Below are 13,384 nucleotides of genomic sequence, written 5' to 3' on the forward strand. Positions count from 1 at the left end.
CGTAGTAAAATGCTAATTGTATAATCTAGGTGATGGGTGCCTGTATTCACTGTAATTCACTGGGTATTCACTGGGTGTTTCTGTATGTTTGAAAGCTGTTATAACAATGTGACAGGAAGAAATTTTAAAAGTAGAAGGAGATAAGGAAGTTAAAATGGGGATGATGGTGTAAAAAAGTTAAATTTAAATCTTAATTTACCAAAACAGTTAACATGACAAACTGACAAATTAAGAACTAGCAATATATACAATAGATATTACTTCACAATACAAAAGAGAACTAAAAGTGGTTGTTTCTGGGGGAGGTGACTTTTGTTTTAAGGCTTTCAAAACTATTTGGTTTTTTAAAACCTACAAATGTATTACTTGATAAAAAATAATTTTTAAAGTGTAAGGCAAATAATATAGGTAGTAAGGAATCAGCAAGAATTGTGAAGGTAGTATATTAATGATAAAAGTTGGGGAAATACTGTCGCAAAGGAACAACTATCTTCCTTTGAACCAACTGGGTTCTGCATTAAGAGGAAACATTTTTGCTTTGGTTAGAGCTAGAATATCCATATAACTTACCAGCCAAACCAAGGCAATTCTGAGAATAAAAGGTATGCCATTAATAATTACATAGGGACAAAAGGTGAACAGTTTCAGGAAAGGGAGGACTTACGGTCATCATAAATATAACATGGGTAAAAATCCATTCAAACCAAAACATGAGGCAAGAAAGCTCAGAAATCATTACCATCATTCACTGGATGCGTGTAACAGGGATAAAAAATAAATATTAAAATACTGGTAACTAGACTACAGAAGATGCGTAAGCAAGAATAAACAAATCCCAACCTGTTCAAGCATTTTACTTCCATCTTTACTCCTCTTTACTCAAGAGGCCAAAGCATTATTTAAATCTTTCCCTTTCTCCCTCCAGAGATAAAGGTGCCATAAAGAACTGAGATGAACATTATCTTGCTGAAAGTAGTAGGGGAATTGCCTGTATTTCCTAAGCCATGGAATATAACTGCCTAGTCTTGGAGAGCAATCCAGAGCAAATTTGTCCCTGACAAAAATCAGCAAAAAGCCAGAGAGTGGCATTCAAGAAAGGCACTGACACTATACCTTAGTTTTCTCCAAGGGCGTTTAGTTTTCTTTTTAGGGTTGCAGCCACCCACTACCTCAGTCCTGACTGGCAGAGCTACGTGAATGAACACATTGGATCGGCATTCCTTTTGAAAACAGCTAATGTGATATTTTACAGAATTCTTTTAGGATAGAAGGCAGATGACTGAAGTCAAGGTTCACTCATAGCAAGATGTCCTAATAGGTACTCGCAGGTCTCAAAAAAGTTATAGTTGTGCCTGGATATTGTATCCCTCAGTTTTCAAAGCAACTAAGACCCCTAGCCCTTGTATTCCATGTAGTGCTAATCCCATTACTTGGTTAAAAATAAGTACAGCCCTAGCTGGGTGGCTTAGTTGGTTACAGCATCATCCCTTACACCAAAAGGTTCTGGGTTCTGTTGTATTTCTGGTCAGGGCATGTACCTAGGTTGCTGGTTCAATCCCCAGTAGGGGTACATACAAGAGGCAACCAACCGACTGATGTTTCTCTCACATCGATGACTTTCTCTCTCTCTCTCTCTCTCTTCTCCTCCCCCTCTAAAATCAATAAACACATCCTAGGGTGAGGGTTTGAAAGAAAAAGAGGAAAAAAGATCACAATCATGAAAAGGCTTGGAAGCCCAGAAGAAAGACCCAGTTAAGTTTAAGAGGACGGAGAAGCCAATAGCCCCTCTTATGACCCACCACTACCACCTACGGTTTCCTGATGCAGAAATACAAAGGCGCTGCAAACAATTTCTGCTTGTAGCAGTTCTAGTTTAAAAATAAGAGGCAGGACTGGACTAGAGTCAAACATCCAAGAAGAGTCATAAAACAGTAAGTTGTATTCATTATGCTGGTCTCCTGTTTGATTTTTGGCTGAGTCTATTTCCTCAGGTATAAAATTTGTTTTAGAAATTCCTACTCAAACAGTTAAAAGTGTGTGATACTGAAATTGTTTTTAGGATATATTATGATAATTGTAAGAAATAATATATCTTATTTGCAGTAGCTCCACAATGTATTCCTAACCCAAACTCAATTTGCAGATAGGTGAGATTAGGAGCTGCATTAGCTCCCACTCTTATTTTAAAAAGTTGGTGAAAATGGTAGTAGCTTCCTGGTTTTCTATAATTCTATGTAGTTGAGGAGTTTGATCTATCTTGTGTTAGCTTGTGCAACAGAGTTCTGAAAAATTTTTGCTTAAAGGTATCCAAAACTATAAAGTGAATGTAAAGCCGAAACTAACTTTTTAGTTAACTTCTGTTAACAGAGACTTACATAGTTAACTTCAAGTTCTCTCACTTCAATGCTGTTTTTCTTATTAAAGGAAAAAGTGTGAAAGACAAACAGTATAGTGCGTACCTATATATATATCTCTCTCTTTCTAGACAGCTCAGAGGATAACCAACCTGAAATTATCCCAGAAAACTATGATCTCTGCTTAAGTAGATCAGAATGAAAGTACTCTACTGGAAAGATGGTGCATATAGAAAGAAATTCTACAGGTTGGTTCTGAGAATAGTTACTAAAATTTAATTACTTAAAAAAGGCCATTTAAATAAGACTTTTACAATTAGACACAAATTTTGCTAATGAGTAATTTTTATGACTTGGGTCAATTTTATAATGCCAGGATCTTAATCAACATCTAACATCCCCTCTTCAAATGATGCCATTAAGTTAAATAGGAAAGCTGACATAAATTTTAACAATTTTTGAGAAGCAAAAAAATGGGAGCCATTAAATGAGTTTTCACAGATTTAAAGACTGTCATTTGAAATTAAATTTGTCAATCTGTCTTCAGACCTCCAAGTTTTCCCTAGTTTCATACTTTATATTTATTTCATCATCAGGTAGGGGAACAGTGAGCTCTAAATTAATCTTAGCTTTCACGAATGGTTTAGAGAGGATGCATAATTTGATAAACTCTGAATCACTGAGACCAGAAATAACCTCCACATAAAAGGTATATAATTTCGGGGTCTGTGGGTAGAAGAGAGGGCTTCTGATTACTTCCCACACATCAGCACGTATTGCTCTTTAAAAAATGTCGGAACTTTTAGAGTTCTTCTAACATGGATCACGTTTAAATTTTAAAATGTGACGGTGAGAGAAGCTATAACATTTGGTAAAAACCAATAAAAATTTTTGAAAACAAAATTTGTTTATCACTTGTGTAGCACAGAGTCCTTACTTTTGCTTTTCATAAAATATTACTTAGAATCCACTTTATTTTCAATTATCTATGCAATTATGCTCAAAAGAAACATGCACAGGAAACTTTAATGTGAATGGAAGAGAAATGACCAATTTTAATATCTTGGTTTTTAGTAGATCAATTTGAAAGGCAACTTACAATGCTGAAATCAGAATTCAACATTTTGTCAGGACATTTTTCAGGTTTTAAAAAGTCTTTATTCGCTTATCTTCCCTGGATGACAGCGAGAGGCCAGACTTAAGCTAGACAACTCAGGCTAGCTAGAGAATCACAGAATACAACCAAACGTCTCGATTGACAAATTACTATCATAAGAAGAAATTTTAACAGTGAACGTTTTTCAAGCATCACAACTGCCCAATCTTTAAAAGACTGGGAACTGCAACAGCTCTTTTTCTGTAGACGCGCCCCAGACACTCAACGAAGCAGGAAAACTAATCAGGTTTCATGCATCACATCGTTTTTTGATATTACTAATGCCTGCAGGTTTTCAGCGTTAGGTTTGTTACGGCAGGGCCTAGAACATGAGGCGGCTGCGCGTGAACAGTATTCTTTAACTCTAGTAAAAGCCCCGCAAGGAATTAACGCAGAGAGTCGGATTTACATCCTCATTGCCCCTCCATCATCCTTTACGAAGATGGTTGTAATTTTGGCGGGACCTGGATGGAATACTCAGGTCCTGGAAGGGCAGAGCGAGTGCGTGGGTGTGTGTGAACTGCAGGAGCGGGTAGCAAGACGTGATCACGAAGTGGGAGGGAATGATGATGCCTCCTCTAGGGCGGGAAGAGACTACGAAAGGTGGCTGTTATGCTTGACGGCGGCCGGCACGCGGGTAAGATGGTGGTGGCCGCAGGGCAGGGGGATTCCCTGGTACAGGTGGTGCTCGGGGCCGCTTGCGGTGAGTGATCCTGGAGCAACTAACGGGGCGCGACACTGAAACCGGGAATTCTCGAAGGAAAAGGAATATAGGGCGCTGAGAAACGAGGTTATTATGGGATGTAAGAGAGGGGCTCCCCTGGGAAAATTACGGGATCTATCTCACCCGCCAATTGCTGTACAGTCTCTTCACTCTCCGGTAATAAGCATCTTTGTCCAGAGTCACAGCCATAGCCACAGACGCCGCTCCGCCTCGGGTCCCGAGAATCACGCGAGGTCCCGGCTCCACCACCCGCTCTGGGCCCCGGAATCCCGCACTCTCCTAGTGACCCGGAAGTATCGACCTCAAAGATGCCCTTTCCGCTTCCGGGTCCCGACAGCGCTGGGTTTTGTTACTTTTTTTTTTTTATTCCTCCCTCCGAAGGTTAGCGGGAAGAAAAAGTGGGGAAATCAACAAAACGTGCAGTCTATATTTTCGCGGGGTTTTCTTGTTAACTTAGTAACAACCGCACGCAAGGCGACGTCATCACGTGACGCTCTGCCTCCGCCCTTACTCCCCGTAGGCGCCGCAGTTTCCAGCTCAGACTTTTTGCCGAGGCGACAGGGGCCAGACTGTCCTGACGCGGGAGGGCTGTCACGCGGGCTCCGCCCCTCACAGGCTGCCGTGCGCGGGTGGAATGGCCCCACCCATTAGCAAAGGAAAGGGAAGCAAAAAGAGCGGGATCTGGCGTAGGAGGGAAGTGGGAAGAATACAGTGTAAGTGGGCACGTTTCCCTCCTAGAAATGGTGAAGCAGAAGGCTCTGCTTGTGCAGAGCTTAAAGAATCCTCGATGCCAAGACTGAGTCAGGGGCTCTGCGCAGACACAGAGCTCAAACCAGGGAGAGGGAGCCCATCCTCCCGACGAACCTACCACCCAAGCTATGGGGTAAAGACTTCGCCTTAGAAAGGTAGATAAAATGTCCAGGCTTCATCTGAGCCCTGGAAGGGTCGCAAGAAACTGGCTTAAAAGGGTTCACTCAATCCTGCACCCAGGGCCCAAGTCATTATATCGTCCTGTCAGTCTCCTTGCCGCAGTTCATGAAGTAACACGACTAAAGCATGATTACTTAATTCAAAACAAAATGTTCCTGGTTTTTGCCAAAATTCTTCCTTCTCATCCCTTCTAACCACCTGGAGTTTGAATGGAACATTTTGCCTATTTGGCTTAAATCTCTTGCCCTTAGCAAACCGGACAGCCTACACTTAACAGTGTGCAAATAACTTGCCTGCCCTATCCAAGTTAACTTCGCCTGAACAGTAATGAACTTCAGGAAAGTGGTGAAATTACCCATCTTGAACAGCAACTCATAAAATAAGTATTTATGTTGGACTTGAGCAAATGTAGAACAGGGAAAAGTGGAAAAGGATTAACTTAAATTTATTAATGCCAAGGGAAGGAAGGTAACAGTTCCTGACCCTCCCGCTGTATCCACAGTTCGGCCAGGAACAGGCTCTGCCAGAGGCTAGGGCCAGCGCTACATAGTCTGTGGTTAATGGAGGTGTCTAGGGAGGGGTGAGCGCCTCAGTTGCTCTAGTCTCCTTTCCTTCCCCAGAAATGAGGAAGTGGTCATGTATTATTTTAGGAGTTCCCCTGCCCACCCAATCCACTCAAATATGGAAGCAATCAGGTACAAGTTTTCTTTTTCCTTTTCACCTCCTGGAGTGGGAGTCCTGGGTCTCCCCACATCTCCCCTGCCCCTCCCACTTTTCCATAGTCCAAGGGCCAGAGTAAATGAAAATACAGCAGCCACCCAAGCAATGGGGGACCAAGCTGAGGCTTCAGTCATCCGCATCTTCGCTGGAGTCTGAGTTGGCTGGCATCATAGGATCATCAATGAGTGAGAAGTCCCTTTCTGAGCTATCGTAGCCCTGAGATAAATCATCATCATCATCTTCATCCTCATCGTCCTCGTCCTCCTCAGGTTGCAGTTGTGGCAACCTCAAGGCAGTACCAGAGGTGGTAGTGGCTGGTGAAGAAGGGTAACCAGTGGCTCTCAGGCCTGGATGGTGATGGTGATGATGGTGGGGGTGGGGGTGGTGGTGGTGGTGATGAAGCATGGTGCTGGAGTCTACATGAGGGGATGATGTTGCACCACCCATCATAAATGGCATAAAAGGCAAAGATGCAGAAGTGGCACTGCTATGACCCAGAGATGACACAGACTGCAGGCCACTATTGCTGTGCTGGAAGCTATTATGCAGAGATAGGGAGCCAGTGCCTCCACCCTGCATCAGGGCCATCATCTTAGAAAGGTCTGGTCGCATCCTACGGGCTCGCTTCTTACTGTTGTCTGGTGCAATAGGCCCTGGCAAAACCCGGTTGAACATAGTTTCAGCAGGGTGACCCTGGAAAGAAGGAACAGAAAAAGACAGTAAAAAGAAAGGAAAAAATGAAACAGAAGTGAATAATTCCAGCTTGTATAAGCTTTTTCACTGAAACTATCTTTAGGAGGGGCAAAACAAGGATAGTCAGAGGCAGCTTAAAGGTAATGGGGAAGAGATGCTGGATGTAGCTGGTTGGAGAATTCTGATGCTAAGATCAAGGAATTGATACTGATGCTCATGTGAACCAGAGTTTTGTTTTTTTCCATGACAACATTATACCTTTACTCTAGCCAAGTACTTCACAAATGCTTACCTTTGTTAATGAGGTGCCTAAGTAAGACACTGAATAAATCGGTACTTGCACAGTAAACTTTACCAACAGCAGGTTGTTCACATGATCTTATCATGTGAAAGTGCCTCAAGACTGTATTGATATTCACGATACTGTCCTTCATTATCGAGTCAGAGTGGGTAAACTGAAGAGAGGTCAGATTACACTTTTGGATGTCTGGAACACCAAAAAGATTGTGGCTAGCTCCTCGCCAAATTTAACAGAATTAAGCTTTTCACAATGATAAAAAAACTTATCTGCCGAATTTTAAATTGCTTCTTCTGGATGTTCTGACTATAAATTTTGATTAAGTTCACTGATGCTGGAAATTATTACTTTTAGTGCCTCTGCTTTGCTAGACATAAGTATATTACTGGGTAAATTGTCATGGAACTAAGACAATTGGTAACTGTGCCTCTGGACATTGCCTAATCTAAGTCTAGCACCTAGCATCAGAATGTGCCTTTATATCTTGCAAAAACAAACATCTCGAAACTCTATTTGTGAAGACTTTAAAAATACTGTAAGAACACCTAAACTCCTGTAGGTCTCAGTAGTAAAGTATGTAGTCCTAGATACACTGTAGATACACTATCAATTCTGCATTAAGAATTCTGTACTAGTCATGATTTTCTGTGATTTCCTATGGTCCTTCCTTTCTTAGAGTAATCCACTGACTACAAAGTAGCAGCAAAAGTACTTGAGGTAAAAATAGGTAATATTAGTTTTTGGATGAAAGGAGGAAAAGCCTTTTTTTAAGGCTGCTCTATAATGATAAATTCAAGATAGAGAATGTACTAGCCTTCTAGGCATCAGCTTCCCGTATCAACCATTCTGCTTATTGCCTATTTGGTCCCATAGAGGCTAAGAGGGAAAATTAAAATATTTTTCTATGATAACAAAATTTACATGAAACCACTTTCACCAATATAAACCTCATAAATTCATGACACAAATAAATATATATTATGTGCAAAATAATGTTCTCAGAATTTAAGTGCAAAAGATAGTTACTCATTTGGAAATCAATTTTGTTAAAAAGAGAAATCATGTAAAAAGATGGATATAAAGGATCAAATGAGGAAATAATTAGATAAAATGAGTACACAAAAGTGCTAATTCATTACAAATGATTGCTTACCAAACCAAGCCATGATCCATACATGTTTAAAAAATACAACTACTGCTCGAAGTGAGGCAAACACAACCAAGAGAAACTTTTGTATTATGTTTTGGTAGAAAGGATTATGGGTACTTAATCTACCAGATTATCTATAACCATGATAAAACATAGGTATACCTGAAAATAAGTTAATGACCAAAGTTGTTATGATAAACTATAAAACATGATTTCCTGTCCTTTTTTCATTACTGGCGTTATTATTAGTGATTCTCAACCTCTTATATGTTGTGAAACTCCATCACTGTTTTTCTTAGTAGACCTCCAAATCATTTCTAAAATAGAGAACCATAAAACTTTTAGAGATTATCTGCTCCAAAACCCTCACTTCTCAGGATGTGTAAACTGAAAAGGTTAAAGGACTTGCCAAAAATCCCCTTAGTTGGTTGAAGAGCAGGTTAAGGCCTTGAATGTTCTAACACATCTTACTAATTAATTCCTGTATTTTAATATCCTTAAAGTGAAGTTAATTTTTAGAATTTAATGTTGTTCTGGAGATGACAATGCTATAAATTATTAAAATACTACAGAAATACCAACAAAAACACTCTGGCTTCCTTATTTGTGAACTGAAGATACATTTTCTCATACATTGGGAAAAAGGTAAACAGCATTAAATAATTTTTTTGGTCACATCTAGTGTGGGAACAGAGCCATAAATGCCTCAGTCTTACTCACCTTTTTTCCATTCCTAGAGTTGGCGGTCTGTACTGGTTCCATTCCCAAACAGTTCAATTCTACCTTATTATTTTTTTTACATCTCTGCCACTTCTGTTTTCTGCGATCCTCCATGTACTGCAATAGAAAAGTATCAGTTAACATAGGGGAATAAAAATCTTCTCTCAACTAATTACTAAGGTATTTGTGTCTAGTTAAACAATAAGTGATTACTGCACTGGCAAACAAAACATTAGTCTTAATGGAAAATTGCCATTAAGCATATCTTTCCAAAAATTTTAGATGGTTGTATAACAGCTTAATAGTAAATAGTTGCCTTGCAATTTAACAAGTGCTTTAACATTATTTTGATCCTCACAAATTCTGTGAGGTAGGATGATTGGCAGGTACTACTACTCCTATTTTGCAGATGCAGAAACAATGACATAATATGGCATGCTTCCTTCCTCTCACACAGTTTAAAAATCAAGGAGATGATTTTTAAATCTTGCTGGATGGAACTGCCACTCACCGCTAGAAATCGGGGATCAACAGCAAATTCTGGATGACCCTGTAACCACATCTCCAGTTCAGCTCGGCGAGGAGCATCCTCACCCACCAGCAAAGTACCATCCACCTTATTGATGACAGGGATCCGAGTCTCCAGGTCCACATCAAGGTGATTAGGCTCTTCCATGCATTCCTCCTCCAGCTGCAAACCCAGAATCCACCCCCATGAGCACATACTCTTCTTTGGAGCAGGGAGGGAAGGGGAGCAGAGCCAATGGTAGCCATAAAGTAACTCTTAACATCTTCTAGTCCCTCAATCCCAACTGCCTTCATCAATTACTGAGCATAAAGAACTCTTATCTAATCATCACATTAAAGACTTTCTCTACCACTCACCTCAACTAGCTTCTTTCTGTTCCCCTTCTTCTTATGAAATAGAGGATGTCCATCTCCCATTACTCCATTAGCCATCAACTTGTGCTTCTGGAATGTTAGTTTCAATCCTTCTTCCTAGGAAGACAACCCATCCCCCCAAGATGTCATATGGCACCACACAGCACATGTTTTTAAAGTAAAGATTAATCTTTGGAAGACTTGGGGTAAGAGTCATCTTCTGGCTCAATGATGCTGAGAAGACCATTAAACTAAAGGGTACAAATTAGAGATAAAACAAAAGATATATATACCTTTTCTTTAGAAATGTTTCATTTTTTGACCTAGTGCCCCTTAGGTGGCTTTGAGAGAAGGAGAATGTATCTCAACAACACCCGATGCAGGGTAAAAACCCCCCTACCTGGTATGTCAGCATTAGCATGGAAATGCATCAGAGGGGTAAAATTCAGTTATTCCTGTCACATACTATTAGGTTGGGCAAAAGTGACAGCCCCACGGCAAAAGATTATTTGGCCAAAATATCAATAGTACCAAGAAACTTCACAAACCACTTTTGACAAGTTCAATCAGTCACAGCACCTTCTCCATATACCGCACAAAATTTTTTTGCCTTTCAGTAGCATCTTTATCTTTCTTGAAACAATAAAGCATAATATGCTGAAAATGCTGCACATTTTCTTCCATCTTCAGTATTAAAATGGCTGCACAAAAATTCACCAATTTTGATGTCTTTTAAAAAAACGTATGTTGATACGACAGCTTTCACAGTACAATCTAACAAAATTGTTTCGAATGAAGTTAAAAACAACTAAGCAGTACTAGAGCCATTTATTGGGAAAAATGTACAGGCTTTTTGACCAACCCAATTAATTTAAGAACTTTTCTTTTTGAATACTTAATAACCAGCTAATAGAGTTCAATATGGAAGAGGATTAGGAAAAATAAAAATTTCCATCTATAAAATAACACTTTCACTACAGATGAGTCCTTTTTATTTTTAACTTAGTAAAGCCCATAATACTTAGGTGTCATTTTATCAGTTTTCCTACAATTTAAACTTTTAAAAAATAGGTTTCTAGGATCTAGAAGCAAGCCACTCAAAAGAAGCCTCTGCCAATTAAACATCTTTTAAAAATATGGTTTCTTTTAATCTAGTCCTCAGGAGATACAAGCTATAAGATCTCCTCCTTTACTGCAATGACTTTTCCTACATGGATCTTTGTGAACTCTAACTTTTTTTTCTCCTCTCATTTTTAAACAAAATGAGTTTAGTGAAACTAGTTAGCAAGAACTGTGGCCTCCTTTCCCATTTCCCAATACCTAAATGCTAAGCTTACATCTTTGATCTGAACCGTAAACTCCTTCTCATCCATGCCTCGGCGAAGTTTGGTGAACTGAGCTGCTGCTGTGGTGGTGACTGCAGACACTTCCTCCTCTGCCATGGAAGCTGCACTGCTACTTCGAGGTGTGGGGACGGGGGAGTCACCATATTCTCCTGGAGTCAATAAGGGACTGTCTAGTAAGTGGTTGCCTGGCTCCAAAATTCCTCCTGTTACCATTTCCTGGCTCCGGCGGCTAGAAGGCCACTTCCCTGAGAGTACAGCCTGGCAGACGAGGTCAATACGGTTTATCAGGACACGATCCTGAGTGGGGAAAAAAGAAATCAATACTGGTTTTAGGGCCCAAGTACTAGCTATGTGCTCCTGTGACAAACAATAATGCCATCATTATCAGAATGGGTAAAATCATAAGGTAGGGAGGAGGGAGGCTGACAGTATCATATTCCTAAGTGAAATGGGAAGAATTTCATAAAATGACTAGTAGCACTAAATACAAAGAAAATCAGAGCCATCTGTTCCTTATTCCCTGTGAGTTACACTGTATTTCTAAACTCTGCCTTTCAAGGAATGAGGCTGTTACCTTGGGCCACTCAGAGGCTCTTTGTCTTTCTTGTAGCAGCAGAAGCTCAGGGGTCATTTGTTCTCCATCTTCATTTGGGAATCCATCTTGGGACATAGTGAGGGACAGGAGGCTCTCTTCATCATAGAGCTTTGAGTGGGGCCTGTCAGCAGCTAGAGATCATACAGAATGTGTGAGCAAACATGAAAGAATAAAGTTACACAGGAATGATATTTTTATATAGGCTTTAAATAAAGACCCAGGGAGTTCTGATATTCTATCAAATTAAAATTCGAATCTTCCTCAAGAGGATGCATTTACAAAAGGGAAAGAATAGAGAGAGGAATGATAGGGAAGAACTCCAACAGACTGTCACATGCACTCACTTAGCTTTTCTTCCTTCTCGTCCTCACTCTCATCAGTGCTGGAGCTGGAGCTCGATGAGGATGAGGAAGAAGAGGATGATGGTGACAGCTTACTCAAGTCCAGCTCAGAGTCTGAATCATCCTCATCCTCCAGTTTGACTGGCGGGACACTCCGGGAAACCAGAGGGGTAGTATCAGAGGGGGCTACTCGCATCTCATAGACTTGAGGGGTTGCTCGGCTCCTGGCCACCACTTCATGCTCTAGCTTTAGAGTTAGACTGTCCAGACTGGGAACCTGGGCAGCCGTCTCCTCAGGTGGCTTTTCAACAGGAGCATCTGTGCGCAGGGGCAATGGTGAGGCAGTGCGCGAATTATACTGCTGGTGCAGCAGTGGAGTAGAGCAGCGTGACAGGGAGGGAGCTGCTGCTCCTGCCTGATGGTTCTGCATATAATTCATTCGGGCAGCCAAAAAAGAGAAGTCTGGGTCCTGCATGATGTTGCAGTCTGTTTGGCTCACCCCATGGCGGGCTGCCCCTCTTAGAAGCTCCCCATCATGTCGAACAGGTTCCCACCATTTGGGCAATTCAGGACCTGGAGGCTGACATAATGCCAACCGGTCCTCTAAAAGGGGGTGGCATAAAACTTGTTCCCGTAAGCGCCGAAGCAATTCGATACGATAGAGAGTCCGTGAAGCCCTCTCCTCCGTGATGGGCTCAATAAACAGATTAGGGTCCGGAGGCTCTGTAAGAGAGTGGAAGAAGAAATGAACTAAGAGTTGGCTCTGTCGCCATCCATCCCCACTCATCCCAAAATCTCTCATCTCGCTTACCATCTCCAGCTGCTGGGGGAAGACGGCACACTTGGCGGCACATGGCCACAAAGCCATGGAAATACTTGGTAAGGCTTTCATCTGTTTTTTTGTCCAGTCGAGCAAAAGTGCGGAAGCGATCCCAATGGAACTGCATGGTGTCAGGATCGTACTCCACACCAAAGGTAGACACTACTCGATAGAAATCCGTTTGTTCTCGCCTTGTCCAACTACAAAGGGAAGAGGAATCCGGCAGGCAACAGTGAGTAGAAGAACACATGGAAGCTCGTTACTTCTTAGTGCAATTTCAAGTACTGTATTTTGCCATGTATAGTGTGCCCCCGTATTTTTGGCGCAAACTTTCAGGGGGAAAAAAAGCCCTCATGTTTTTTTAATTCAATTCTTTTTTTATACTTAGATTCCTGTTTTTTGTATTTAAAAAGAATTTTAGCATTTATTTTTGAACATATTATGGTAAAAGAAATTTTCTGTAACGATTACAAAACAACAACAAAGTATTTCAGGCACTACCCATGTATAATGCACATCCTTATTTTTCCCTCAAAAATTTTGGCAAAACAGTGTGCATTATACACAGAAAATTATGGTACCTGAATACACAAAAATTGAAAGGGGGGAGCAAAAAAAAGCCCAGAAGATAACAAAAGAGGTCATAAGAGGTACT

The 13,384-nt window shown here is 40.9% G+C and overlaps 2 protein-coding genes and 1 non-coding gene across 4 annotated transcripts in view; all 3 read right to left on the reverse strand.

Moving 5' to 3' along the window:
• SUPT16H (SPT16 homolog, facilitates chromatin remodeling subunit) overlaps window positions 1-4,605 on the reverse strand; it is a 41,400-nt gene extending 36,795 nt beyond the window's left edge. The window contains exon 1 of the mRNA XM_054575263.1: window positions 4,358-4,605. Within this exon, the coding sequence (XP_054431238.1) occupies window positions 4,358-4,423 (66 nt within the window). The 5' untranslated portion in view covers window positions 4,424-4,605. The remainder of the gene's footprint in view (window positions 1-4,357) is intronic.
• Window positions 4,606-5,620: 1,015 nt separating this feature from the next.
• CHD8 (chromodomain helicase DNA binding protein 8) overlaps window positions 5,621-13,384 on the reverse strand; it is a 59,844-nt gene continuing 52,080 nt past the window's right edge. For both annotated transcript variants that reach the window (XM_054575271.1, XM_054575270.1), the window contains exons 31-38: window positions 12,721-12,929; window positions 11,913-12,632; window positions 11,548-11,699; window positions 10,965-11,270; window positions 9,631-9,744; window positions 9,257-9,436; window positions 8,746-8,862; window positions 5,621-6,577 (exon numbers count right to left, since the gene is read on the reverse strand). In XM_054575271.1, the coding sequence (XP_054431246.1) occupies window positions 6,011-6,577; window positions 8,746-8,862; window positions 9,257-9,436; window positions 9,631-9,744; window positions 10,965-11,270; window positions 11,548-11,699; window positions 11,913-12,632; window positions 12,721-12,929 (2,365 nt within the window). In that variant the 3' untranslated portion in view covers window positions 5,621-6,010. The remainder of the gene's footprint in view (window positions 6,578-8,745; window positions 8,863-9,256; window positions 9,437-9,630; window positions 9,745-10,964; window positions 11,271-11,547; window positions 11,700-11,912; window positions 12,633-12,720; window positions 12,930-13,384) is intronic.
• Window positions 9,956-10,066, reverse strand: LOC129071922 (small nucleolar RNA U6-53/MBII-28). The gene has a single exon (XR_008529319.1). It is a non-coding gene; the product is annotated as a small nucleolar RNA U6-53/MBII-28 (small nucleolar RNA).

This window comes from Pteronotus mesoamericanus, unplaced genomic scaffold, assembly GCF_021234165.1.
Source record: "Pteronotus mesoamericanus isolate MK-2021 breed Mesoamerican mustached bat unplaced genomic scaffold, CSHL_Meso_final contig_272, whole genome shotgun sequence".
NCBI lineage: Eukaryota > Metazoa > Chordata > Mammalia > Chiroptera > Mormoopidae > Pteronotus > Pteronotus mesoamericanus.